At 41.0% G+C, this 27,963-nt stretch overlaps 1 protein-coding gene across 2 annotated transcripts in view; it reads left to right on the forward strand.

Annotated features, from left to right (window-relative positions):
• GOLGA5 (golgin A5) overlaps positions 1-21,037 on the forward strand; it is a 29,006-nt gene extending 7,969 nt beyond the window's left edge. Inside the window, exons 3-13 of one of the 2 annotated variants that reach the window (XM_027521033.1) lie at positions 206-433; positions 1,493-1,712; positions 2,166-2,289; positions 3,999-4,202; positions 8,456-8,626; positions 11,314-11,442; positions 13,614-13,712; positions 14,439-14,664; positions 16,605-16,710; positions 19,072-19,135; positions 20,462-21,037. In XM_027521033.1, the coding sequence (XP_027376834.1) occupies positions 206-433; positions 1,493-1,712; positions 2,166-2,289; positions 3,999-4,202; positions 8,456-8,626; positions 11,314-11,442; positions 13,614-13,712; positions 14,439-14,664; positions 16,605-16,710; positions 19,072-19,135; positions 20,462-20,542 (1,652 nt within the window). In that variant the 3' untranslated portion in view covers positions 20,543-21,037. The remainder of the gene's footprint in view (positions 1-205; positions 434-1,492; positions 1,713-2,165; positions 2,290-3,998; positions 4,203-8,455; positions 8,627-11,313; positions 11,443-13,613; positions 13,713-14,438; positions 14,665-16,604; positions 16,711-19,071; positions 19,136-20,461) is intronic. The other variant, XM_027521034.1, reaches the window with a different exon arrangement.
• Positions 21,038-27,963: the final 6,926 nt, after the last annotated feature.

Consider the following 27,963-nt stretch of genomic DNA (forward strand, 5'->3'; position numbering starts at 1 on the left):
CTTTGAGGGTCCTTAGAAATCTAGAGACTCTGTGTGTGAGAATGAGATTTCATCAGAGGGAAGTCTCTTAAGAATGTAAGTTGATTTTTTATGGTATTTTAGTGTAGCAGTTAACTTGAACCAGACGATGTTCTACCACAGTAAGCTACCAATGCATATGTGAGGAGTGTTCCAGTGTTACAAAGATGTATTTGCTTTCTTACAGTAGCCTCTCATGATTCAGATTCTGGCCATGAAGCCCACGAAGATTCTTCAAAGGAAAATGTATTATCAAATGCTGCCTGTACTGACCCCAACCCAGTGCCTAACGATGATGGCAGATCACATGAACTGTCTAACCTTCGCCTGGAGAACCAATTGTTGAGAAATGAAGTTCAGAATTTAAATCAAGAAATGGCCTCATTACTTCAAAGGTCCAAGGAAACTCAAGAAGGTAGAGCCTTATCTAAATTATCCAGGGTTAGGAATGTAGCATTTCCAAAAATATAATAAAAACTTGATTGCATGTAAACTGTTAGAAATGTCCTGGATGAGACTTGTAGAATAGTATTTCATGGAAATAGAGAACCCAGATTTGGAAATGCTCCATGTTATCCGCCTGAAACAGAACACTGGTTTAGTTGGTCATCCTTTAGAAACCGTGCATAGGAAGATGTATTAAGACTTGTGAAACTGACTTCAGAAGCTTCACTCTTTCCCAGACGAATTTAGGCAGAGAAATGTTTCCCAGAGACCCTGCACAGTTTGCTTCTGTATTTAAAACAAGGTGATTTTTTGCTGTCAGGCTTACAATTACAGATGGTGTATAGGGTGTGGAGATCTATATTGCATTGCTCTTTCTGCACCACCAGTTTTCTAGGTTCAAAGCACTTTTTTTTTTTTTTTTTTGGCCACAGTAGTGGAAAGAAACAGATTCCTTTCCAGTGTTTATCTTCAGATTTTTTGTTTCTTTTGATCCTACTAGGGTATACATTGGAGAAGGAAATGGCACCCCACTCCAGTGTTCTTGCCTGGAGAATCAGAGGGACGGGGAGCCTGGTGGGCTGCCGTCTATGGGGTCGCACAGAGTCGGACACGACTAAAGCAACTTAGCAGCAGCAGCAGGATATACATTGTCCACCCTTGATTTGGATTTGCATTCTTTCATATCTATAGCAGAACTCCAAAAATCCACCACTGTTTTAGTCTTGTGAGCTCTCTACTGTCTACTGTTTGGCTTCCAAATGCTTGACCAAAAAAACGTGTAGAAAAGCAGCTAACTTCATGCCCCTTTCCAACCAACTAACTGTAATATAAGATATGAGTATTGGCCTTGAAAAATGGAGATCCCTCTTGGAGCAAAAAATTCAAATATATTTGTAAGCTCTTAATTTTGGCAATAGGTACTAAAGGGATTTAAAGGAGAATCTTTGTGTGCTCTGAGAAAGACATGTTTATTTATATGGAGACATTTCCTTCTTTCTTTTCGTTTCTTTGTTTGTTTTTTAAATAGAATTAAACAAAGCAAGAGCAAGAGTTGAGAAGTGGAATGTTGACCATTCAAAGACTGATCGAATAACTCGAGAACTTCGAGCCCAAGTTGATGACCTGACTGAAGCGGTGGCTGCAAAGGATTCCCAGCTGGCTGTATTGAAAGTGAGACTCCAGGAAGCTGACCAGCTGCTGAATACTCGCACAGAAGCACTGGAAGCCTTACAGAGTGAAAAATCACGGTAGCTAATTCTATTAATAATGAAAAAGTGAGCTGGAATATTTATCAGCACACATAATGATAAACATGGTAGTCATACCATCTTGTGAAATTTTCACTTTGGAAATTTGCAAGAGGGGAAAATGTAGCTTTTGGTTAATGCTGGAAATGTGTGTGATTAAAAATGGATGTATTATTTGAATCTTGAGATGCACTGTTAGCAAATTCTGAATTTTAAAATACTTGAGGTGCAGTGTCATTAATCTTTTGACATACAATAACACGTGGCATGTGCTTGTATTTGGATGCCTAAAAATATAGATTACAGTCCATTAAAAGGGAAAAAGACTTCTCAATGTTTTAGTCAAAACCATCTTTTTGTGTGTGCTAATTTGCTGATGCTCTAAAAATTATTCTACCTTTTCACTTGTATGTTGTGGAAATAAGTTATTTCAAGTGATGTATTTTCCTTTAGAATAATACAGGATCACAGTGAGGGTAGTAGCCTGCAGAATCAAGCTTTGCAAACTCTTCAGGAGAGACTGCATGAAGCGGATGCCACTCTGAAGAGAGAACAGGAGAGCTACAAACAGATGCAGGTTAGAATGGGGACAGCAGGGCTCCGTGTTCTTTTTTAATACTTATTTCTATTATTTATTTGGCTGCACTGGGTCTCAGTTGTGACATGTGAGATCTTTAGATGTGGCATGTGGGATCTAGTTCCATGACTGGGGATCGAACCTGGCCCCCCTGTATTGGGAGTGCAGAGTCTTAGCTGATGGACCACCAGGGAAGTCCCGTGGCTATTTTATTATTTGAATGAGGAGGAATCACTTTATACCATTCATAGCACATGTACTATAATAAAATTCTGCTGTGTATTTCAGAAAACTTCGTTTCTGTGACAAAAACTAAGTATTTGGCTGTTTTTCTTGATCCTTGCTAAGTGTATTTACTTTTACATGTTGAACATTTAAAACACTTAGTATTCATTAGATGCATACATCTGTTCATTTAATTTGATTGCGCAACAAGCGTTACCATTGTTTGATTAAAAGCTAATTTGAGGCATCTCATTTATTCTTTTTATTTAAGCTTTTCTGATTCCAAGTTAATCTGATTCTGTAAGAAAAAAAATTTTTTTTTGTAAGAGAAAATTGTATATCATATTTATTTAGAATTATACTCTTAAGTGAATTTTTGCATCTAGTTTAGTGATTTTTCAGCTCTGACTCAGACAGTAAAGAATTTGCCTGCAATGCAAGAGACCAAGGTTTGATCCCACGTGTTGGGAAGATCCCCTGGAGAAGGAAATGGCAACCCTCTCCAGTATTTTTGCCTGGAGAATCCCATGGACAGAGGAACCTGGCAGGCTATAGTCCACGGGGTTACAAAGAGCTGGACATGACTGAGCAACTAACACACACACACACAGCTTTTGAAAATAAGGATAAAATATAAATAATTCTCAGAACTAAATTTAGGCTAGTAAGGCAGACCTTGTGTTCTTTAGAGTGTGCTTTTAAAGTTTCTTATGCTAAAAAAAATTACATTGACTAGTTTAGTAGACAGTTTGAAATAAAGGAAAAACGTTAGCCATGATATTAGAGAAGATGTAGCTGTATGCTTGTGTCTTCCCTTTGTTTTCTAATAGACTTTCTAGTTTTCTGTAGACCTTTATTCATTGATCAGTCAGTATCAGATCAGACCTGGTATTCAAGTGATCAGATTCACCTGGGAGACTGATTAAAACCAGATTTCTAAGCCCAGTCTTGGAAATTTCAACTCAGTTGAGCCCGGGGAAGGCCTTGATTGGCTGTTCTTTTTTTTGGCTATATTTTTAACAGACTTCCTCATTGATTTTGATGTGTTGCCATGTTTGGGAACCACAACCTTAGAGTTCCAGTGCTTCACTTCCTAACAAATGAAGAACTTTTTTTTTTTTTTAACCTCCCTATTTCATGGGCTGAGCTAATAAATCCCATAAGATATCTAAATGCATCCTGAACCCTCCTCCCTCCTCCCTCCCCATACCATCCCTCAGGATGGATTTTCTTTTAAAAATTTAGAAAAAAAAAAAAAAAGAATATTATTAGCATAAAAAACTGACTGATAATTTGATAAATAATAGAAAGTTTTAGCTTTCTTTCCTAAAGTACACATTTACTTATTCACTTAGATACTGAGTTATATGCCCAATAAAGATTTCTCAGACTTTAAAAAAAAAAAAAAAAAGATATCTAAATGGATGGTTGTAAACTCTCTCAAAGCAAAATGATAATAAGTATGATATAAAAATTTACCACAGAGTGAGTTTGCTGCACGCCTTAATAAAATGGAAGTGGAACGTCAGAATTTGGCAGAAGCAGTTACGCTGGCAGAAAGAAAACACTCAGATGAGAAGAAGAGAGTGGATGAGCTACAGCAGCAAGTCAAAGTGCTGAAGTCCAGCTTGGACTCCTCTAAGCAAGAATTAGCTGACTACAAGCAAAAAGCTACTCGAATACTCCAGGTGAGCCTGAGATGCACGTGTGTGAATGTTGAGGCAGGCCAGTTGACGGAGAGGCTCCCTGAAGCTCTTTGTAGATCTGTGAGCTGCTTTGTTCCTTTTGACTAGGTTGGCTTACTTCAGGTGTCTTGTTCTTCTTAGAAATATTATTAAAAAAATGAAATGTTTCCTGCTCCCACCACTTTTTTCCTTTTAAGAAAAAAATTCATCCTTCCACCACCTAGTTCAGGTCTTCAACCTGTCACCTTAATCACCATGATAATATCAGTGTTTGTCTTTAACAGTGGATCTATCCTCCCTTGTTGATTCTCTTTTGAATTTTTCAGAGCAATTGGCCTAGGCCTCCTCCCGCTCTCAGATCTCCTCTCCCACCTTTCCACCTTCCCTTTAATTAATTCAAGACTGTAAGTTTCAACTTCTCTTTCCTTTGCCTTTCATATCAGAGGGAAGACATGTCCTTTCATTTTTTACTCCCCTTGGATAATTTTTCTGCCTGTACGTTGATTCCTTCCACCTCATTTAAGCCCATTCTCCATTAAGTCTGTCCTGTGTCTTCCTCTGTGTCTCTGTCTCTGCTGCCTTCTTCTGGCTCCGCTTGCTCAAGAGCATGTGGTTACTCGGTAGAAGAACAAAGACCAGATCTTGAAACCCTAGTTACCTATGGTAGAAGAAACATTGCTTTTGGCCCTTTGATCACTTTGATCCATTTCTCTGTCCTCCTTTCTTTTAATGCCAAACTTGTCAGAATTAGGGCTTCCCTTTTGGCTCAACTGGTAAAGAATCCACCTACAATGCAGGAGACTCCAGTTCAATTCCTGGGTTGGGACGATCCACTGGAGAAGGGGTAGGCTACCCACTCCAGTATTCTTGGGCTTCCCTGGTGTCTCAGCTGGTATAGAATCTGCCTGCAATGTGGGAGACCTGGATTCAGTCCCTGTGTTGGGAAGATCCCCTGGAGAAGGGAACAGCTACCCATTCCAGTATTCTGGCTTGGAGAATTCCATGGACTGTATTTGTATAGTCCATGGGGTCACAAAGAGTCAGACACGATTGAGTGACTTGACTTTGTCAGGATTAGTGTTCTGTCTCCTCCATTTTAGAACTATTAACTTTAACTCCTTCGTGTAATTTCTGTCCCCGTTACATTTCTGAAATTGTCTTCTCACAGTCTTTAATGACCTAAATATTTTCTGTCCTCTTACTAGTTTCCATCCACTTTGATTTTGGTAGAATGTTTTGACCCTGTGCACCCTCCTCCCTTCTTGAAAGTTGCCTTGTAATTTTACTTGTACGGCCTCAGCTCTGTCTTCTCTTTACTGCTATTTCTCTTGGGCGCTCTTCTTTTGTCCTCTTTTGCTATTCTTTCTTACTTTGCTGTTTTCTTTCTTACCTTGCTTTGTCGTTTACTCTTGCTTCTGTCACTTGATGTGACTTCAGCATGGCTCCAACCCTGACTTCCTACCTGGTTTCTAAATGCCTGCTGTGCTTCTCTACTTGGGATGTGGTATTGCAAACCCCAAATCAGCTTTCCCCTCATTCTCCTGTTTTGGTAAATAATATTGCTGTCTTCCTAGAAAGTGAAGCTTGAAACCATAGTGTCATTTTGACTTTAGCCCTTGCCTGCTATTGGCTAGGAACACCTTTTTTTTCTACCTCTATGAAATATCATATCTGTCTCCTTCAAACTCTTCTATATAATTATTTGTATTCAGTTCAGTCGCTCAGTCATGTCAGACTCCTTGCGACCCCATGAATCACAGCACGCCAGGCCTCCCTGTCCATCACCAGCTCCCGGAGTTCACTCAAACTCACGTCCATCGAGTCAGTGATGCCATCCAGCCATCTCATCCTCTGTCGTCCCCTTCTCCTCCTGCCCCCAATCCCTCCCAGCATCAGGGTCTTTTCCAATGAGTCAACTCTTTGCATGAGGTGGCCAACGTATTGGAGCTTCAGCTTTAGCATCAGTCCTTCCAATGAACACCCAGGACTGATCTCCTTTAGGATGGACTGGTTGGATCTCCTTGCAGTCCAAGGGACTCTCAAGAGTCTTCTCCAACACCACAGTTCAAAAGCATCAATTCTTCGGCGCTCAGCTTTCTTCACAGTCCAACTTTCACATCCATACATGACCACTGGAAAAACCATAGCCTTGACTAGACGGACCTTTGTTGGCAAAGTAATATCTCTGCTTTTCATAAATGTAATTTGTTAATTTATTTAAAGGGTTCTTAATTGAGCACTTAACTATTCACTTGCACTGTGATAGGTGCTAAGGATACTGAGCTCAAAAGATGTGTCCTCTTTCTTAAGGGAGCATTTGATTTAGTGGGACGACACTGAGGCAATTGATATAATGAAATTATTGATGCAGCACTGTGGGAGCTTGAAGGAAGAAGCCCTTAACAACTGCCTGGAGATGTCAGGGATCACTGGAGATCTGGATGAAGAGAAACTTGAAGGACAAGTAGGGGGACTCGTGATCGGCCAGAGATTTCAGATAGAACAGCCTGTGCCAGAGTAAAGGGGGCCCGAGGGAACATAGTATGTTTAAGGGACGACACCTGTTCTCTGTTGCTAGAGCAACAAGTGTTAGAGATCAAGAGACAGGAGGGAAGGCCCAAAGACAGCCGATGTCAGATTGTGGAAAACCTTGCATACCAAGCAGAGGAATTTTGATTTTATCCTATAGGTGATGGTAGGAGGTGAGAGGTGTTAGAGAATTTGAGCAGCATGATGAGATTTGGGTGTAAGAACTGTGGTAGCCATGAAGAGGTGAGGGGAGAGCTGACATCTAGGATGGCATGTAGGATGGTTCCAGGTTTCTGGTTTGAGTGTGCCCCTGAACTCCCAAAGGGAAAACGGGAAGGACAGCAGGTTAGGGTAGAAGATTATGATAAATTATGGTGAGTTTGCAAAGCTGATGTGGCACTGAGGTGACAGTATCAAGAAGGCCATCAGAAATGCAGGTCTGGAGCTCAGTAAAGAGGCCTGCTTGTTAGCCACATGGAGGTGTGGAGATATAGACCTAATCCTGTTTGTTATAGAAAATTTGAAAAATGCAGAAAAGCTTGCAGACATCACCTGTAATTTTACCACATAAAAAGGAGAAACTATTTTTGATGGAAGGGAGTTAATATTTAAGGTGAAGGAACCAATGGTCCTTGCTGTTACTGGCCTTAGATTATAGCACTTTTTCAAGTAGTCTTCCCGGCTCAAATCTTTTCTTCCAACTCATCCTTATATTAGGGATCAACAGACTTTTTCTGTAAAGGGTGAAATAGTACATACTGTAGATTTTGAGGGCTGAATGTGGTTTCTGTCACATGTTCTTTGTCTTTACTTTTTTATAATCTTTTGAAAATGTAAAAACCATCCTTAGCTTAGTGGGCTGTACAAAAAAAGGTCACAGGCCAGACCTGGCCCATCAACCATAGTCTGTGAACTGCTGCCTTAAACCACTCCCAGATATGCCCTCCTCAAACACAGCTCCGGTCATAGCACTTCCTTATCCACTTTCTGGCAGTTGGTTTCAGACTCCAAATAAAATTCAAACATTTTAGCCTGTCATCTGAAGGCCTCCCAAAACTGGTCCTAACATGCTATCTGACCACATCTCAGAATACTTTCAGGCTCTCATGCTTTTGGGTTTTTATGCTTTGTCCTCTGTTCTCTGTACACCTTTTAAAATCTTATCCTTTTTCCAGGACCAGTATAAGAGCTGTCTTTTTAGTAAACTCTTCTCTTCGCCAGAAGTGGTTTTTCCTGCTCAGAACTCCGCAAGTAATCTTCCTCCATCCAGCCTTCTCGCAGCATGTGTTTACTGCCTTCTGTTGGATATTTGCCACTTCTCTTTTATTGTTAAGGCAAAGGGTACTATCTGGAGTGAGAGACATTATTTATATCACAGAGAACACTTAGCATAGTGCGAAACCCACTGTAGATTGTCCATAAATATTTGTTGAGTGGAATATAATGGGAGGGGAAAAAAGCATAAGAAAGAATGAAGAGAAAGTTTGAGAATACTCTTGTTAATAAGTTTTCGACAGTGATGTGGTCCTGGGGACCACAGTCCAAGAACAGTATACAGCAAGGCTCTGTTTCATTTTTATCCCTATAGATTTAACATTCTGTGGACTTTCTCTGATGAAGAATATAATTGAAATATTCCCATCGTGGTTTAATTGGTGTGTGGTAGATGATATTCAGTGTACAAGCTAATCTCTGCTTTGCTTATTCTTTTTTTTTTTCTATGACAGTCTAAAGAAAAACTGATTAACAGCTTAAAGGAAGGATCTGGTTTTGAAGGCCTAGATAGCAGTACTGCTAACAGCGTGGAACTAGAGGAACTTCGGCACGAGAAGGAGACGCAGAGGGAGGAAATACAGAAACTGATGGGCCAGATACACCAGCTGAGATCCGAGTTACAGGTGAGAGTCATCGCAGCGCAGCTTCACCGACAGCCGTTTAGCCCCAGGTGTTAGTGGTGTGAGAGGGGACGGATTCTGTGTCTGTGGGGGGGGGATTAGTGACGTGTGAAACTGTGGGGATATTAGTTATCTGATAGAAGTACCTGAATCGAAAGCAGCAGGCTTCTTGTCCATTGATCGACTTACAGTTACAGGAATAAGAAGCATAGGTAACCCGACTCATTCATTCAACAAATACCAAGTATTTGCTGTGTGCCATGCATCTTCTAGGCTCAGAGTTACACAGGGAACCAGACAGAATGTGTATTTTTTGGATCTAACATCCCAGTAGTTAAAAACAAAGTAGATCTGGGTTTACTTCTAAAACAAGGATGTGTTCTAATATTAGAATGGGCTTAGGGATGATCTTTTATAGTTTCATGCATTTTCTTATAATTTACTGTTTATGTGTAATTAACATATTTAATCTAAAGGTAAAATTGGGCCACTTATTTATCTTAAACAAGGGTCTTTGACATAGGAGGGGCCTCTGAGGATGAGAAAGACAAAGTATGCGATAATGAGCCTTCTGTTTTTAAAAAAAAGAAAAACTCTGTCTGCCAAGAATGTTTATCATGCATCAACTTAGGAAATTATTGATTTTTTAAGATGTACATGAACAACAGTGAAAAGTGTGGAAGTGGTAAGAATGGGCTGGCTTGTCTAGGGTATAAGCTTGACTGTCCGATCTAGATGCAGATCCTGTATCCTGGCTTTAGCACTTAATAGACCTGTTATCTTGGAGAAGGCAATGGCACCCCACTCCAGTACTCTTGCCTGGAAGATCCCATGGATGGAGGACCCTGGTGGGCTGCAATCCATGGGGTCGCTAAGAGTCGGATACGACTGAGCGACTTCACTTTCCCTTTTCACTTTCATGCATTGGAGAAGGAAATGGCAACCCACTCCAGTGTTCTTGCCTGGAGAATCTCAGGGACAGGGGAGCCTGGTGGGCTGCTGTCTATGGGGTTGCACAGAGTCGGACACGACTGAAGCAACTTAGCAGTAGCAGCAGACCTGTTACCTTGTAGCACTACCACCTCTCACTGAGCTGTAGTTTTCTCCTCTGTAAATTGCAGATGAGAACAAGGTTCTATGGGGAACCTATGTATAAAGGGCCTCGCGTTGTTCCTGACACGTAACAGGCTCAGTAAATAGTAGCTGCTGTTATTTATGAGTTTTTTTCTTATTATCCTTTAAACTGTAGGATTTTTTTTCTATAAATAATTTTGAATTCCAAAGACTTCAGTCCCATGAGTTTGAAATTGAATAAACACTAAACTTTTGGATATTTTCATGTATATTTTTCATATACTCCATGTTTTTTGGTGAGATGGAAAATATGATTTGTTTTAATATCTCATCCCTACCCCAGCATCATTGATGACATTGACACATCTCTACCCTTTCTCAAGAAGTTTATGAAACTGATAATAAGGGCCATAGTATTGGGTCTGGCAAAATGGAAGAATTGTTGGTGATTGTAGTAGCTGTCATTTGCTGAGCACTTCAAGTGCCACGCTCTGCACTAAGCACTCGACATATCTCCTTGCATTTCTTCCTTCTTTTAACCCCTTGAAGGAGATGATGGATTCTCATTCTACAGTCTGAAGAAATCTAGGTGTGGAGAAGGAAATAACTTGCTGTGACTCGTAAGGTGGCAGAGCCAGGATTAGAACCCTGGTCTGTCTCATGCCAGACTCTGTATCTTTAACCACACTGCCCGCCTCTTGAGAATTCGTCTGATTTAGTCAAATTGATAACAAAGATTAGACTACTTTCTACAACCCCAAAAATGGTAAGGAAAAATAATTTAACTTATTGCTGTTTGCCGCTACGTCCACACAGCTGTGTGAAAGAGTACTTTACTTTGATTATCTGGGAGGATCATTAATCTATCAGTTCTTTTCAAATGATCTGTGAAGTGCAGAGTTTGTGGAGATGAGCGTGTATACACAGTGTACCAAAAGATGAAAAGCAAAATTGAGATGCCAGCTTTTGTCCCAGGTACTGTATGAAGGGACTCGGGCTTACCCCACAGAGGGAGAAAACAGAAAGCGAAAGCAGGGTTCTTTGCCGCTGGTGGATTTTGCAGAAGGTGGTTTTGTGATATGAAGAAGTGAGAAGTGACACCAAAGGAAGAAGTTAGAAGGAGAAATATGGGGACATGTAAAAACAGAGAATAGTAATAGAGCTAAAAGAAAAGAAAATAATATGCTAATCTCATGAAATGAGGAAAAAAGTTATATTTTTACTGTGTGTTGATTTCTGATACCCACACACGTACAGAAACTAATGATAATCTACAGTTTTAGGGGACTAAGGCAGTGAAGTCCTTCTTGATGTTATATTTATTTCTCTTGAAATTGTTAGCTTTTGAACAGAGGGAAATCTCCCAGTGAGCCACAGTCTGCTCATGCCCATTAAAGCGAACGGTTTCTGCCGCAGCATCCTGTTCATTTCTCTCACCGTTTGCCGTGGTACATAATGAGGGGTCAGCTTATGGGCTCCTTCTAGGCTGTGTTTGTCTCATTCATCTTCATCCTCCAGTGCCTGCTGAGTCCCGTTTACGGCACATAATGACCACTCAGTAAATACTGAGCCAAACAGTTCATTATTGCTTTCACATGTAACGATCATCTTTTTAGGATATTGAGGCTCAGCAGGTGAGTGAAGCAGAATCAGCAAGAGAACAATTACAGGATCTGCAAGACCAAATAGCCGGGCAGAGAGCAGCTAAACAAGAACTAGAGGCGGAATTGGACCGACAGAAGCAGGTACGGATTTTTGATTGAGGATTCCCAAGGAAGACTGTTCACCAGCAGTCATATGAGGTGATTTCTAGTAAAGCAGCATACTGAAACTCTTACAGCTTGAGCTCAGAGGTCCCTCCAACCTTATTACTACCCCATCCTCCTCATTGTTTGTTTTAACAGATGAGACTTAGAGACATAGAATGACTTTGAGATTTGCCTAATATCATACAGCTAATTGGAGAACAGAATCCAGGGTTCCTGTCCCAGAGTCCAAAATTCTTTCTACTGCCCTGTCTATATTTTATTGTATCTTCTTGTCAGAGTATGTATGTTAGAACACTTAATGACAGCAGTTGGTTTTCATATTTTATCACATTTTTACTTTCTAGAAGCAATAGTAAATTTTATTTACTAGAAATAGAAATACGACATTAGTGCCATTATAGACTGCTCTTGCTGTTTGCAAAAAAAATGCTTGTCACAGGCTGTTTTTACAAATCGTGCTTAAAATTATATTTCACTATTCAATTAACAATTGTCTGCTCTCCAAGCCAAATTATATTACTTTAATGTACTTATAGTTTCAGTATTAACAGAGTTAAACATGTTTATAGCCACATTTTCACAATAAGAATCTGTATTTAATATTCATAACATTTATAATTTACTGAGTAACATCATTATTATAGGTACTTAGTATACATTATCTTATTTCATCTTCACAATGAAATCACTGTGCTTTTCATTTTACAAAAGAGAAAGCTGTTTGTGTATTTCTCAGTGCATCACTTATAACATTTCCAGCTTTGCCTATTTATATTCTTTTTAAGAATTTTTTCATTAGGATTTATCATTTCTGAAACTGGTTCTATTCTTAAAGATGTGTTTGTTTTTATTATGAAAGTGATTGTTTCCTGAGTAGTAAGAGAAAAATTCACTGAGTAACAATCTGTAGGGTACATCATAGACTGTCTTAGATAATTTAGTTATAGGATTAGCTGTCCTTCCAGAAATTGCATTTTAATTTACCTAAGTCTATATTAAAAGGCAAGAATTTGATGTTCTTGATGTTTAGTGGGATAACTTTCATTTTACTGTGACGGATGGTTTTACCACTCCACTAGAAGTGCCCTTTTCTAAGACGAGGGAGTTAAGTAGAGGAAAGTGGAACTGAATGTAGCTCTAGGCTGTTTATTTGGTAATCAGATGTTCTGGATGGAAAGTACTTAATCTTGGGATCAAAAAGTCCTTAAAATAATTTAAGTACTTTCAGCCTTAAATTTTGTGCTAGCCTAGAGCTTAAAAGAAACCAGCAAACCTTCCTGTAAATTGCGATTCCCCTACCTGAATACCTTCCTCGTTTTTCTTCTCACTTATCTCGGTTTTTTCAACCTGTACAGTGAGCAGGTTGAGCCCATATCACGTGTGCTTCTTCATTCAGCTCCCTTTGCTTTGTCTGCAGTTCAGTAATGCTTCTGAAGGTGCCTAGTTAATGATTTACTCTTTCTTCCCTATCATCGCTTTACTCTTTAATTCTGACCTGACTCTTACTGATTGTGTCCATTGTACAAACTAGTTTGATGCAGTTGTTAGTGAATTTGGAGGTATTTCTTTTTTTCCCTCTCTCGTTGTTTCATCAATGATGGAATAAAACAGTTTTAGGATACTGCCTAAAAAATTAAGCCCATGAAAAGCTGCTCAAAATCATTAGGGAAATGCAGATTGAAACCACAATGAGATTGCACTACACGCCCCCATAATAGCCACCCTTACAGAGAGCAGTACCTAATGTTGGAAAGGATGTGGGAGAACTGGAACTCTCTCATCGTCCTGTGGGAATGCAAAATGGTACAGGTATTTTGAAAAACATTCAGAACATAGTTTGGCAGGTTTTCTTCCAATATGTTAGGCATTCACTTATATGATCAAGCAGCTCTGTCTCTACATAATCTACCCAAGAAAAAAGGAAACATATATGACTAATAAAAACCTGTGCTTAGATAGTCCATCATATACAGATGGCTACATCGTGCTGAAGGGCTAACTTGTCATCGTATCTCCTGAAGTCTGTTCAGTATATAGGCAGCACATGTTGATGGAGTGCTTACTTCGTGTTGGGCACTGTTCCAGGTACTGGAGATGCCGTGGGGAGCACTGGTTTAGCTTTTATTCATTTGTGCCTCACTGTGTAGGAATTCCACTACATAGAAGAAGATCTGTATCGAACAAAGAACACGTTGCAAAGCAGGATTAAGGATCGAGAAGATGAAATTCAAAAACTCAGGAATCAGGTATGAAACAGTATTCACAACTTGGGAAAAGGTATCATTGTAAAACCTATATTTTTTTAAGGATACATTAAGACCCCCGCCCCCCCACATTTTCACCTGAGTCCTATTTTTGGAGTCATGATATGTTATTTTTCAACCTGATACAGAATTTTCATCTACTGCCATTTGACTCTGCATTTGCTCTATTCTTTGGCTTGCTTCTTATACAAGTATATTGTAACCAGTCACCTGAGGAGCGATTAATTACTCTAGAGTTTCATATCTTATAACCTCATCAGTGGTTTTGCTGATTGCCAGTATTATAATTGTGGTTTCCTAAGAAAGATCCAGTGATAAATCTTCTTACTAATAGGTCTTTCATTAAAGTTACTTTTTTTTTTAGCTGAAAATGCAAAACATAAAAAATAACCTGTGCCTCCCACTCACACGCACTTATACATATAAAACCAAACAGAAGTTTCACAAAATAACACCCTATGTGCTGTGCCCTCTATGTACTACTCTGTTCTATTGTTGTTTTTGTAAGTGGTGACTGTGACCCACCAAATTGATTTCCTGACCCCCTGAATAACAGTTAGAAAATCGCTTCTTTCGATGGTGAAAGAATTGTAGAGTTTTGAAGAACCACTGAGTGCCCTGGATTCCCTGCGGGAATGCAGTAATATGGTCTCTGCGTTCTGTGCCTCTCATTTGCTACAGTAATCTTATGAACATCTTGCCTTTCAGCTTACCAATAAAACCCTAAGCAACAGCAGTCAGTCCGAGTTAGAAAATCGACTCCATCAGCTGACAGAGACTCTCATCCAGAAGCAGACCATGCTGGAGAGTCTCAGCACAGAGAAGAACTCTCTGGTCTTCCAGCTGGAGCGCCTCGAGCAGCAGATAAACTCTGCTGCTGGAAGCAGTAGTAACGGGTCTTCTATTAACATGGCTGGAGTTGACAGTGGAGAAGGTAAAAAAAAAAAGGGGGCATGGGGTGAGGAATCTCCAAGGAATATTTCATTGCTTTAATTTCCAACCTTGCCAATTCACACATGATCTGAAAAGTTACAGAAAGACATTTTTGTTTAAAAAAAGTTTTATCCAGCAGAGCACCCGCTTTTCTCCTGATGTGACGCTTGGTCTATACACTGTTTGATATGATCATTAGAGAACTGGACAGTGGGCTGATTAATATCCCTGACTCGTTTGGAACCTGGAGAAGAAGGTCCAAGGACACTTCACAGGCTGTCAAGGACAAATAATTCACCTGAGAGGGGCTTTCAGGACCCTTAAAGTAAAAGTTGCTTTAAAAACTGTAACTGTGAATATTAAAGTTAATATACAGTCAGTCACATGAGTATATCCATGCTCTATAATTTAAGTAGAGAAGTGTATAGATTCTCAAAGTACATGATCAAGAAGAATGCTGAAGAATGTTGAAGTGCCTATTCAGTATCAGGTGCTGTTGCAGAAATACAGTCGTCAGCAAAAGAGGCCAAAATCTCTGTCCTGTAGATCTTACATTCTGATGTCGTGGGGGGCTACAGGGGAGGTGACATAGAGTAAACAAGTTGTGTGAGATGGTGATGCACGCTAAGACAAAGTTAAACAGAAAAGGTGTACAAGGTGCCAGGTGTAAGGATGGGGTAATAGCCCAAATAGGGCGGCAAAGGAAGACCTCATTGAAAAGTGGCATTTTATTGAAGTCTCAAAGGAAGTAAGGTGGTAGATATGAAGAGATCTGCAAAAAAAGTATTCCAGGCAGAAAAAAGAGCAGGTGCAAAGGCCCTGAGGCAGCAGCATGACTGGCACAGTGCAGGGGGCAGGGCAGCTGGAGTAGACTGAGCGAGCGGGGCAGACTCGGGAGGAGGCTGTTGAGGCTGTGTCAGGACTTCCACTCTGAATGAAAGAGGGAGCCATAGAAGGGTCTGGAGAGCAGCGGCTGAGCTGGCCTGTCTATTTTAACAAGATGTCTCTGGCTGCTGCGCCAAGAATAGACTGCAGAGAACGAAGCACTGAGGCAGGGAGACCAGGGAGGGGCCCTGGTGTTAACCCATATGAGAGATGTTGGTGACTCAGACCAGAGTGGAGACAGTAGGCATGAGTTCAGGATTTATCTGAAGGGAAGCAGATAGAACTGCTGGCAGATCAGATGTGGAGTTTGAGAGAAAGGAATCAAAGTGTTTGTGTACTTAGGGAAAACTGCAGGAAGAGAAGGTTGGCAGCAAGGGCAGGAAGTCAGGATGATGGTTTGGGGCATGCTAGGTAGAGGTGTCCACCAGACGTCCACATGTAGATGGAACGGGTGCTTGGACAAGTCTGGAGTTGGGGGTGGCCTGGGCTGGAGATACAGATTTGGGAGTTACTAGCTTTGTAGAAAGAGTGTGCAGCCTCACTTTTGCTGGCCCAGGAAGAAAGTGCCCATTAGTGCTACCTCTTGCCAACACTTGGTAAATGCTAATTTTTTATCATTTCATGGGAAAATAATTTTCTTAGTTTTCAAATTTTGACTTTTGTGGATATGGAAGTTTAAATATTTTAACTTTAAAAAATGTTTTCATCTTTGGTTATATCGCTTAAAAATTGGCCTTAAGAACTTCTTCTACATGTAATATAATGTATGAAAGGGAAAGTATTAGTCACTCAATCACATCTGACTCTTTGTGACCCTGTGGGCTGTAGCCCACCAGGCTCCTCTGTCCGTGGGATTTCCTAGGCAAGAATACTGGAGTGGGTTGCCATTTCCTTCTCCAGGGGATCTTCCTGACAAGAGACTGAACCCAGGTCTCTTGCATTGCAGGCAAATTCTTGGCCATCTTAACCACCAGGGAAACCCGATACAATTCAACTATAATTTTGTTAGAAAATTGATTTGGTGTCTGTACATTAATTATTTTCTTATTTATACAGGCACACGTCTACGAAACGTTCCTGTTCTGTTTAATGACACAGAAACTAATCTGGCAGGAATGTATGGGAAAGTCCGCAAAGCTGCTAGTTCAATTGACCAATTTAGGTAAGCCGTGCCAGTATCAATGAGCAATGGACCGTATTTTTATAACATTTTCCAGTGGCTTCATAGTGAGTCCTGTCCAGCAGAGCTGATATAGTTATTCATTTATTTACCTACTTACTTAACTTACTTCCACGCCACTTGGCTTGTGGGATTAGTTTCCATGCCAGGGAACCCACACCTCCTGCAGTGGAAGTGTGGAGTCCTAACCACTGAGCTACCGGGGGATTCCCAAGCTGATGATTAAAGTGATGATTGCCTGACTCCTTTCATGATATTTCAGTGTCATGAAATTCCTTTAACAGGTCTGCCAGTGCCTGTATTTTATTGAAGGTGATTAACCCTGGCCATTTCTCTCCTTTCTATAGTAAACTCTATTTAAAAATTCATTAAATTTTATTGAGAAAGCCTCTGTCATGTGAATACATCCATTTGAACATTTTATCTCCTTTATCATAGGGTTAGAGTAAAAGATGCTATATATACAAATGAATAGTACTGATTTTAATATATACTATATAAATAGCATAATTTATATATATATGTTATGTATATTTATAAAAAAACCTTTTTATACTAGCAGTCATCCACCTTATAAAGAAAATGTTTTACCAGTGTATGTATATCACCTTGAGAGAGTTCATGTCTAAATAACCTGCTAAACTCTCTGGCCTTTTAGTTTTTGTAATAAAACATAGTTTAAATGAATTGTTGCACAATAGAGCAATCTTTTCTTACCTTTTTGTGTCAAAATGGAGCTATGGTATTAAAAATAAGGAGAGTGATTTACTAATTTGAATTCCTGAAGCTATGGGCTTTGGATGCCATAGTTACTATCTCCAAATTATTGAGCACATCTATTTCAACTATTGAGTAGTTCAACGTACATATTAATTTTTAGAGAATATATATACAAGGCATTGTGTTAAGGATAATGAAAGAAGCAGAGGTCTTAGAAGAAAGGTGTATTTGTACATGTATTTGTCTTAGGGAAAAAATGTTGCAAAAGACATGAGCAGTAAGGTCTGAATGTCATAATGCTTCCCATTCTTGAAGTGTTTACCTGGGTTTCTGTAATTTTGAACCTTTTACAAGTATGCTGCTGCTGCTAAGTCGCTTCAGTCGTGTCTGACTCTGTGTGACCCCATAGAAGGCAGCCCATCAGGCTCCCCCGTCCCTGGGATTCTCCAGGCAAGAACACTGGAGTGGGTTGCCATTTCCTTCTCCAATGCATGAAAGTGAAAAGTGAAAGTGAAGTCGCTCAGTCGTGTCTGACTCTTAGTGACCCCATGGACTGCAGTCTTCCAGGCTCTTCCGTCCATGGGATTTTCCAGGCAAGAGTACTGGAGTGGGGGCCATTGCCTTGTCCATGCAAAAGCTCCTAGATTAGTTATATCGAGGTTAATTCCAACTAGACTCTTTTCCTGTTCATGTCTTCACACTTGCCTTTGGTTCCTAAAAGAAAAATGATTGCTAAAGGGACTAAGTTTGCTTTCTACAGTTGTAACTGAAGAGAAGTAATAAACAGAATAGATCCAGCCCTTCCCTGGTGGCACAGTGCATAGCAGTCCATCTACCAATGCAGAGGACAAGGGTTCCACCAGAAAGATTCCACACACGTCAGAGCAGCTAAGCCTGTGCACCACAAGTACTGAACCCACGTGGTGCAACTGCTGGAGCCCGTGTGTATACAGCCCGTGTGCATACAGCCCATGTGCATACAGCCCGTGTGCATACAGCCCGTGTGCATACAGCCCGTGTGCATACAGCCCGTGTGCTTACAGCCCGTGTGCATACAGCCCATGTGCTTACAGCCTGTGCTCCGCAGCAAGAGAAGCCCTCACAACGCAACAAAGTGTAGCCCCCACTCGCCACAACTAGAGAAAGCCCAGGCAAGGCAACAAAGACCCAGCACAGTCAAATAAATAATTAATTTAAAAATAATTTTAAAATGTTTTATGAAAAATAAATATATCTAGAATATTAATATCGAAAAAAGAATTAAGAGAAGTAGCATGTGGTAAAAATTTGCTGCTGCTGCTGCTAAGTCACTTCAGTCATGTCCGACTCTGTGCAACCCCATAGACGGCACCCCACCAGGCTCCCCTGTCCCTGGGATTCTCCAGGCAAGAACACTGGAGTGGGTTGCCATTTCCTTAAGTATTTGTTCACTACTATGATATTTTATATGGTTATTACAAGTAATCACTTAACAGTATACTATAAAACAAAATGTTTCTCTTATGGTAGCCACACAGTTTAAATGAGTAAAGTTTTAAAAACAAAAAACATGAGACATTATCACAGAAACGTGTGTTTTGAGTGTAACTCTCTCCTCTCTCTCCACCCCCACCCCTTGCTCAGCATCCGTCTGGGAATTTTTCTGCGAAGATATCCCATCGCACGAGTTTTTGTGATTATATATATGGTAAGTAAACTTGTTTGAGGAAACAGTGCTGCATTTGATTTTTAACTAGTTTTTTTCAGCTGCTCATCTTTTTAACTAAATGTTTAGCAGTCAGTTTTGAAAGCGTATCGAATTCATGTCTGATAACTTTTTTTCTTAAAGTATGCAAGTAAAGTCAATAATTCATTATGTCTAAAAATTAAATTGCTCAAAGGCTTTTCCTATAATAAAACTTTAGTGTAGTTTAATAGTTAACCTTTATTTCTGAGCCCCTCAAATGATAAAAATACAGTGCAAAACAATTTACTTCATTTTTATAAAAATACAAAACAATTGACTTCATTTTTATCTTGAAGTAAAGCTTATTTCCATAAGTTTTGCTTTATTTCCTAAAGGGATCTCAAAGTTAATGTATATTCTTTTAGATTTCTTATGTCTAATAAAATGCTTACCATAGTTTGGCTGCTATGTCTTATCTTCTGTGAGCCCACTAACTGTTCGGAGTGGGGTTGTCTAAAAGTAGTTGAACTGAATTAAGACGGGCAGTTTTCTTGAAAAGAAATAAAAGCACACCTAGAAGTTTCCTTGTGGTCCACTAGAGGGAAGAGTTACTCCTTTAAATAAAAAGTTTTTAGTAAGAGAGGGATGGGTAGTAGAGCAAAAGGAGAAAAAACTGAGTAACATCATAAAGGATTCAGAATGTGCCCACGTCTGGGTCGGGAGATCATGAGGATCACAGGCGCCCTCTGTGAGCATGAGATGCGATGTTGCACATCTGGTGTGCGAGGTGCTTCGTCATGGCACCTCCTCACGTCATCACCACCTTGGGGGAGTTAGTGAAAATTGATCAGCACGTCCTATGCTGGACCCTGAGTCAGCCTCTGAAACCTGACACATTATTCCCATCTCCTCTTCACAGATTATGGCTAAACTCCCTCTCAAAATAGCAGCCATAACCGTTACAACAGAGACCCTTTCCAACCAACATCATGTATATCTAGCACTTTTAATCAGGCCATCTCCCCTGTATTTTAATCCCCTGATCAGTTAGTTATGTATACATGTGCGTGTTATGAGCGTGTTCACGACTTTACTCCTCTCGGCTGAAAATGCTGTAGGTATCGTAGCTCTTTATCACCCTTCATTGCACTTATTAGCTCACTTGAATGTATGTTTGTTTGTTCCTTGTTTCTCCAGTAAACACGTACCAAGTGCCTGCAGGGTTGCAGACATAGTAAGGGCAGGGATACGGAGACACATGAGACGCGCTCCTGCGCTCAGTGCACTGCATGAGGGCCTTTGGGGAGGTTGATTTATTGGCTAATAGGTTGTTTTTTCTTTCTTTAGGCTTTGCTTCACCTCTGGGTCATGATTGTTCTGTTGACTTACACGCCAGAAATGCACCATGACCAACCGCGTGGCAAATGAACTGAGCCTGCTTGATTCAGTGATCAACCTTTCTCCAGACTTGGGGTCTGTGGAAGGGTCACTTGCCTAAAATTCCTGAGAGGGGTGTGCAACATTATTTTATCACTACAAGTATTGAACTTTTTAAGTTATTATACAAGTACTCTGCTACCCAAATTTTCCTCTGATTTCCTTCAAATGGTAAGAGTTTCTGAAACAAAAATAATTTAGCAAGCTCAGCTCTGCTTTTTCTGAGGTCAGCAGCACGGTGTATATATGTATACACAGAGATGCTGGGGTTGGATGCCTCTGTACAGGCTTCCTGTATTTTAGGTGACACTCATTATGGATTATAATCAGGGAAACTAATTGTATTTAGTGATATAAATAAAATGTTTTCCTTTTGATAATTCAGTCTGCCTTGTATTTTCATATATTTAATTTTGCAAATGTAGATTTACTTTTTACATGTTAAAGACCTGATTGGTATAAATCTTTTTATAAATATGTGAATAAAATTGACTGTGCATTTTTCTTTTTCAAAATGATAGTTTTTCATCCCCATTATACAAGACCTTTCCAGATGGGCGTTCATGAGTAGAGCCAGAAATTAGAGCCAATGTCACTTGGAATTGCATTAGTGGTTTATATACTCTTTCCTCCCTATCCCCACCCCACGTGCTGTCTTCCTTTTATTTTTCTTTTTAAAAAGAAAATAGTTTCTTTTTAAACTTTTTTTTTTTTTTTGCCAATCAACAGTGTGGTGACAGTTTCAGGGGATAGCAAAGGGACATCCATACATATACATGTGTCCATTCTCCCCCAAATTCCCCTCCCATCCAGGCTGCCACATGGCACAAAGCAGAGCTCCCTGTGCTACACAGTAGGACCTTATCGGTTATCCATTTTGAATATAGTGGTATGTACATGTCGATCCCCAACTCCCTAACTATCCCTTCCCCCTAGTCCCGCCCCTCATCCATTGTCTTCCTCCACCCCTTTTCCTTTTCTCCATTCTGTATCTTGGTTTAGCTTGGGACATCCATCAGATTTGGTTTAACACCATTGCATTTTTAAAATACTCCAGTGCAGAGACGGTATCAAATTATTCTTTAAAAAGGGACATTCTCTTTGCCTGAAGTCCAGTATAATGTCTGTTTTGGCTTTTCTTCCTGTGTACATGTCTGAATTCTCATTTTGTCCACGCTAAGCACTGGTGGTCTCTCTGTACGTAAGTAGCATATGGAGATCCTGGGCTGGGCACAGGTATAGTGCTTCCTATCAGGAATGTCACTGCCTTTGCAGTAGCCTGCCAGTGCCTAACCAAAAATCTGACCAGTTCTATTCTTAATGATATTGATACTATGACTTTAAATGTCCTATAAATTCTTCAAAGGTTTTGATATACTAGCTGTGGATATTTTCTTATTTTTTATCAGAATGAAGTTTTAAAGGTCATGTTAGGTGTGTTCGGGCTTTTTTCCCAACCATGAATAAAAAAGAGTTCCATGCCATCTAAAAGTGGATATGAGATTTTGGAGGGTGGGGTAGAGATGTGTTATTAAATCTATATGTCCTGGTTCTTATTCAGATGTCATAGCCTATCAGTCTGAGCTGGAAAGTCAAGTCTGATGTCAGAGTACAGTTTAGACTTAATATCTTTTAAAGTTTGTTTTTTTTTCCTCTTCTAATTTGGAAACATTTCTGGAAAAAGATTAAAACCAGGTTACATGCTTGAAGTGGAAAACGCCGCATGCTTCATCATCGTGCGTGGCCAGACTTCCCGTCTCCGCGTGTGCTCCTGGCTTTTGTTGGGGCAGCTCTAAATCTTTTGTTGAGTTTTTACACATTCTTGGCTTTGGAAATAGTTTGACAAAGTGTTTCCGAGATTATTTTTCTGCAGTTGCTTAAATCTTTAATTGAGTTTCAGTTTCAGTATTCTTGACCACTAACACACTAGGGGATTTTTAAAAGTCTTCCACTCACTTATCCTCAGATAACACAAAACCTCCTTGACCTACTTAAAAGCGTTGTGTGAGAGCTGAATTTTTTTGCCTTCTCAATGTACTGCTTTGTGTTATGGCTGTCAGTTGGAAAATAGGATTATTTTCTTATTATAAGGAAATTTCCCTTGCTCTAGACTTCATGCTTGCTAAAACCCACCATTTCTCTTGCTGCAGAACAAAAACTTCAAAGGAAAAGTATGGGTTTCGTTCAAGTGTGGAACTAGGTCTACCCTGGTTAGTTTTATAGCCCCAATAAGGGAATAAAATCTGGGGCTGGACAGTCTAGCCTTCATTTAGAAAGACTTATGTATAGTCAAAGCTATGACTTTTCCAGTACAAATGTAAAAGTTAGACCATAAAAAAAGCTGAGCATTGAAGAACTGATGCTTTCTAACTGTGGTGCTGGAGAAGGCTCTTGAGAGTCCCTTGGACTGCAAGGGACCAAACCAGTCCATCCTAAAGGAAATCAACCCTGAATATTCATTGGAAGGACTGATGCTGAAGCAGAAGCTCCAGTACTTTGGCCACCTGATGCAAAGAGCTGGCTCTCTGGAGAAGACCCTGATGCTGGGAAAGACTGAAGGCAAAAGGAGAAGGGGGCAGCAGAGGATGAGATGGTTGGGTGTCATCACCGACTTAATGGAATGCGTTTGAGCAAACTCTGGGAGACAATGAAGGACAGGGATGTCTGGTATGCTACAGTCCATGGGGTCACAAAGAGTCGGAAAGAGTCAGAACGACTTAGCAACTGAACAGCAACAACATACAACTCACCCTGGAGGGGAAAATCCAACCCACGTGAGTATGCCTCGCTGGGCTCCAGCTCTCTACTGCAGGAGGACAGCTGTATTGGAAAAGGCCCATATGGGCATCTGGGTCTGGATGGAAGTAGGACAGAATGGGTGAAGCCAAAGGACCTGATGGCCTGAAGCACTTCAATTTGTGATTGGTCAGGATAAAGAAATGACAGTATTGTCTTAGCGGTTATTCTGAACACAATAAGGCTCGTATTCCTAGGAACTCTTTCCTGAGTGAGGAGACTGTGCATTGAATGGTTCTGAACTTCCACAGTTCTAACGTGGGGTCTGTCTTCAGACACAGACTCCAACACAAACACCTCAAATGAAATGTTCTTTTTTGTACGAACACTTGTTTGTCAAGGGTATTACATACAGAAACCTCATTTGTAGAAGATGTCTCAAAGGAAAAAAGTGGTGGTGAAATACTTTTAAGCCATCACGAGATAGGTCAGATTACGTGCTCCTTGTGCTGGCCCCTTCTAGGAACTGGGAATAGAGCGGTGAACAAAAGTCCTGCCTTCGTGGAGCTTACCTTTGAGTGAGGGTGGGAAGACCACAAACGTATGCATAACTTGTCACTCAGAGTTAAATGCTGTGATTAAAAATAAAATGAGACAAAGGCATAGAGGGAGATGGGAAAGGTGGAGGGAAGTCCTCCCTACAGGAGTAACGCTGGTGCAGGGCTTGAAGAAGGTTACAGGCCATGCAAAGTGGAGCACTTTAAGTGCAACCCCCTCTAAGAGGAATGTGCTTGGTGCAAGCAAGGAACAGAAGGGGCAGGAGGCTGGAGTGGCTGGACACAGTGAGGGGATGTGGGGGTGGGGGTCAGTGTGGGATAGAGACCTGTAGACCCACGTAAGGACGTTGAAATCCCACTTAGTTTCTCCTCAGTAGCCCCTCTGCCCCTGAAGTACCGCCTTATTTAAACAAGGAAAAGCTTTACAAATCTTATGTTTTAGAAATCTGCAGACTTACCGGGACTTCCTTAGTGATCCAGAGGCTAGGACTCCGTGCTCCCAGTGCAGGGCGTTGGGTTCCATCCCTGGTCAGGGAGCTAGATCCTACATGCCAAACTAAGAGTTGGCATGCCACAGCTATTGCTCCCACGTGCCGCGACTAAGACCCAGTGCAGCCCAATAAGTAAATAAATATGTTAAACAAAGAAATCTGCAGATCACAGTTGTTCCACATGCAAATGCTAAATTTGCTGAAGCGAGGACAGCCTGAACAGGCAGGGGTGATTTTCCTGAGCAGTTACAGAGAATATCAAGTCAAAGAATTGGTACCTTCCAACATAACTCCTTGGTCTCCACGTTCATAATTGATGCCTCGTCTCAGTTCAAGGACAAAGAGAAAAGTGAAATCCAAGAGCAGAGCCCTTCATGTCTGAAGGCAAATGTCTCCCATCCGTTGATCAACCAGCCTTAGCACAGTTCACTGTCCGGTATTACCTCTCTGATGCTATCAGAACTCATAAAATGACATTTCTGATCCTGTGAGGACAAAGCCATTATTCTTTTGACTGCACGACACATCTTGTGGGATCTTAGCTCTCCAACCACAGACTGAACGCTTGGTGGTGAAAGCACAGAGCCCTAACCACTGGACTACCAGGGAAGTCCCAAAGATATTATCTTTTGTATCCACTATTATATCCTTAATGCCTAGAGCAGTGCCTGACATAGAGTTGGCCTTCAGTTGCTCACTGAACTTCACTGACATTTAGGCAAAATACTAAACTAATATATAACTCCTTTAGAGCTCCATGGGCCTTCACTAGCATCTGCCCCGTTCACGCCGCATCTCTAGTTTCCAAAACGAGCAAAGAACAGAAACTAACCAGCCAGGTACGTTGCTAGAAGTGAGGATTTAGACTGGGCAGCTTGTCAGCGTTTTCACAAAGAAAGAAAAGCCATACGAGTTTAAAATACAAAAGCAAAAGGTGACCGGCGGGTACTGCTAATCCTAGATGTTCACAGTCAAGACCTTTAATCGTCAGGGAAAATTCATTCATGCTTAATGACTCTCCCCCCAAAAACAGGCAAGGCTGCTTGTAGTGGAGAAGACTTCTGATAGCAAGAAGATATTTAGATTCAGTTTTTGAAAGTTCTGCCAAGCAACATGTAGATACCTTTTAGTTCAGTTCAGTTAGTCGTGTCCGACTCTTTGAGACCCCATGAACTGCAGCACGCCAGGCCTCCCTGTCCGTCACCAACTCCCGGAGTTCACTCAAACTAACGTCCATCGAGTCAGTGATGCCATCCAGCCATCTCATCCTCTGTCGTCCCCTTCTCCTCCTGCCCCCAATCCCTCCCAGCATCAGTCTTTTCCAATGAGTCAACTCTTCGCATGAAGTGGCCAAAGTATTGGAGTTTCAGCTTTAGCATCATTCCTTCCAATGAACACCCAGGACTGATCTCCTTTAGGATGGACTGGTTGGATCTCCTTGCAGTCCAAGGGACTCTCAAGAGTCTTCTCCAGCACCACAGTTCAAAACATCAATTCTTCGGCGCTTAGCTTTCTTCGCAATCCAACTCTTACATCCATACATGACCACTGGAAAAACCATAGCCTTGACTAGACGGACCTTTGTTGGCAAAGTAATGTCTCTGCTTTTCAATATGCTATCTAGGTTGGTCATAACTTTTCTTCTTCTTTACTAATGTCAAGTTTGCTCTCTACTCCATCAGACCTCTCCTCTTTAGCTGATGAACTTCTTTCTTGGTCGCACTGGTTAAACTGAGTTCACACAAAGTAATAAGATTGATGTATATAGACCTATCAACTACTAGCAATTTGCTTTAATTCACAAATGTAGCTTAAGTCAACTGAAATCAAGATTTAATTAAAACCTGGACTTCCCTGGTGGTACAGTGGGTGAGAATCCACCTGCCAATGCAGGGGACACAGGTTTGATCCTTGGTTCGGGAAGATCTCACTTGCTTTGAGCAACTAAGCTCATGCACCATAACTGCTGAAGCCCAAGCACCTGGAGCCTGTGCTGCCCAAGAGAAGCCCATCCACCCCTACTAGAGAGGAGGCCCCGCTTGCTGCAACTAAAGCAATGAAGACACCACGCAGCCAAAATAATAATAATAATTAGTTAATTAAAACATTAAATGTAATTGGGGCTAGAATATGCGTACTCAACATGGATTGATATCACCTCCAAGGGGGTGAAAATTGATTCTTAGGTGGGGAAAAATATTGTTTTTATATATAAAGCTCAGATATACATGCAGTTTTTTTTTAATCTTAGTTCACTGATTCCTAAAATGTTGATGTTCACTCTTGCCATCTCCTGCTTGACCACATCCAATTTATCTTGATTCATGGACCTAATATTCCAGGTTCCCAGGCAATACTGTTCTTTACAGCACTGGACTTTACTTTCACCCCAAGGCACATCCACAACGGAGTGTCATTTCCACTTTGACCCAGCCTCTTCATTCTTTCTGGAGCTATTTCTCTGCTCTTCCCCAGTAGCGTTGGGAATATTGGACACCTACTGGCCTGGAGGGCTCGTCTTCTAGTGTCATGTTTTTGCCTTTTCTACTGTTCATAGGGTTCTCAGGCAAGAATACTGGAGTGGTTTGCCATTCCCTTCTCCAGGGGGCAACAGAGGATGAGATGGTTGGATGGCATCACTGACTCAATGCACATGAGTTGGAGCAAACTCCAGGAGATAGTGAAGGACAGGGAAACTTGGCATGCTGCAGTCCACAGGGTCGCAAAGAGTCAGGCACAACTTAGCTACTGAAGAACATACATGCAGTATGTAACAGTATATCTGTGACATTAAGATTTTATTGGGGTGCAGAGTAATAATGAAAAAAAAGGTTGAGGAATTCTGGACTAGAAAGATAAAGCAACCTAGGTCCTGCCCTCGTGAAGCCTACATTCTAACTAAGGAAACTGTATTTTGAAGTCATGCATGATCTGCCTTCACTACCTCATGAACTTCAAGTCACCCCCCACATCGTCTATGACCCTCCAGTCTTGTACTGTTCTAGTCAATTGCTGTTCTGATTATTCACTGCCTCTTCCTATGGGAAGATTTAATTTCCTGTCCCGCAATGTCAGCCTTGGCCACATAACCTGACTTGATTTGGTTGGTGAAATGTGAGTGGAAGGGACATGAGCCATTCCCAAGCTTTAGGTATCATCTTGTAGTTTTACCCCCCCCAACTTGTTCCTCCACGATGAGCCCAACATATTCTAGACAGGGGCTAGTTCTTTGGTCTAGATCCTAGAATGAAGAGGACATGGAGCAGAGCCAAAATATGGCACGTGTCCACAATGGACACAGAGCTTGAACAAAAAGTACAACTTGGCTTTTGTGAGCGCCTGAGATTCTGGAGGTTGGTTGTTAACCTCATCATGACTCAGCAGTAGATGACTAATGGAGCTACCAACGTATCCTGCTTTTTCTTCACCTCCAGACCTCCTCTACGCTTAGGACACTTCCCTTCTTGGTTCCTGGCCTTTCCTGCTGTCAGTTTACATGCCCTTTTCTCTATTAAGTCAGAGTTCCTCCCTTCCCCTCCCCAGAAAAAAAATACACCAGGCTGGGTGTCTCTAGCAGGCAGAATAACGGCCCCCTGTAAAGCACGTCCATGTCTTAATTCCCGAAACG

Source organism: Bos indicus x Bos taurus, chromosome 21 (genome assembly GCF_003369695.1).
Source record: "Bos indicus x Bos taurus breed Angus x Brahman F1 hybrid chromosome 21, Bos_hybrid_MaternalHap_v2.0, whole genome shotgun sequence".
NCBI classification, from domain to species: domain Eukaryota; kingdom Metazoa; phylum Chordata; class Mammalia; order Artiodactyla; family Bovidae; genus Bos; species Bos indicus x Bos taurus.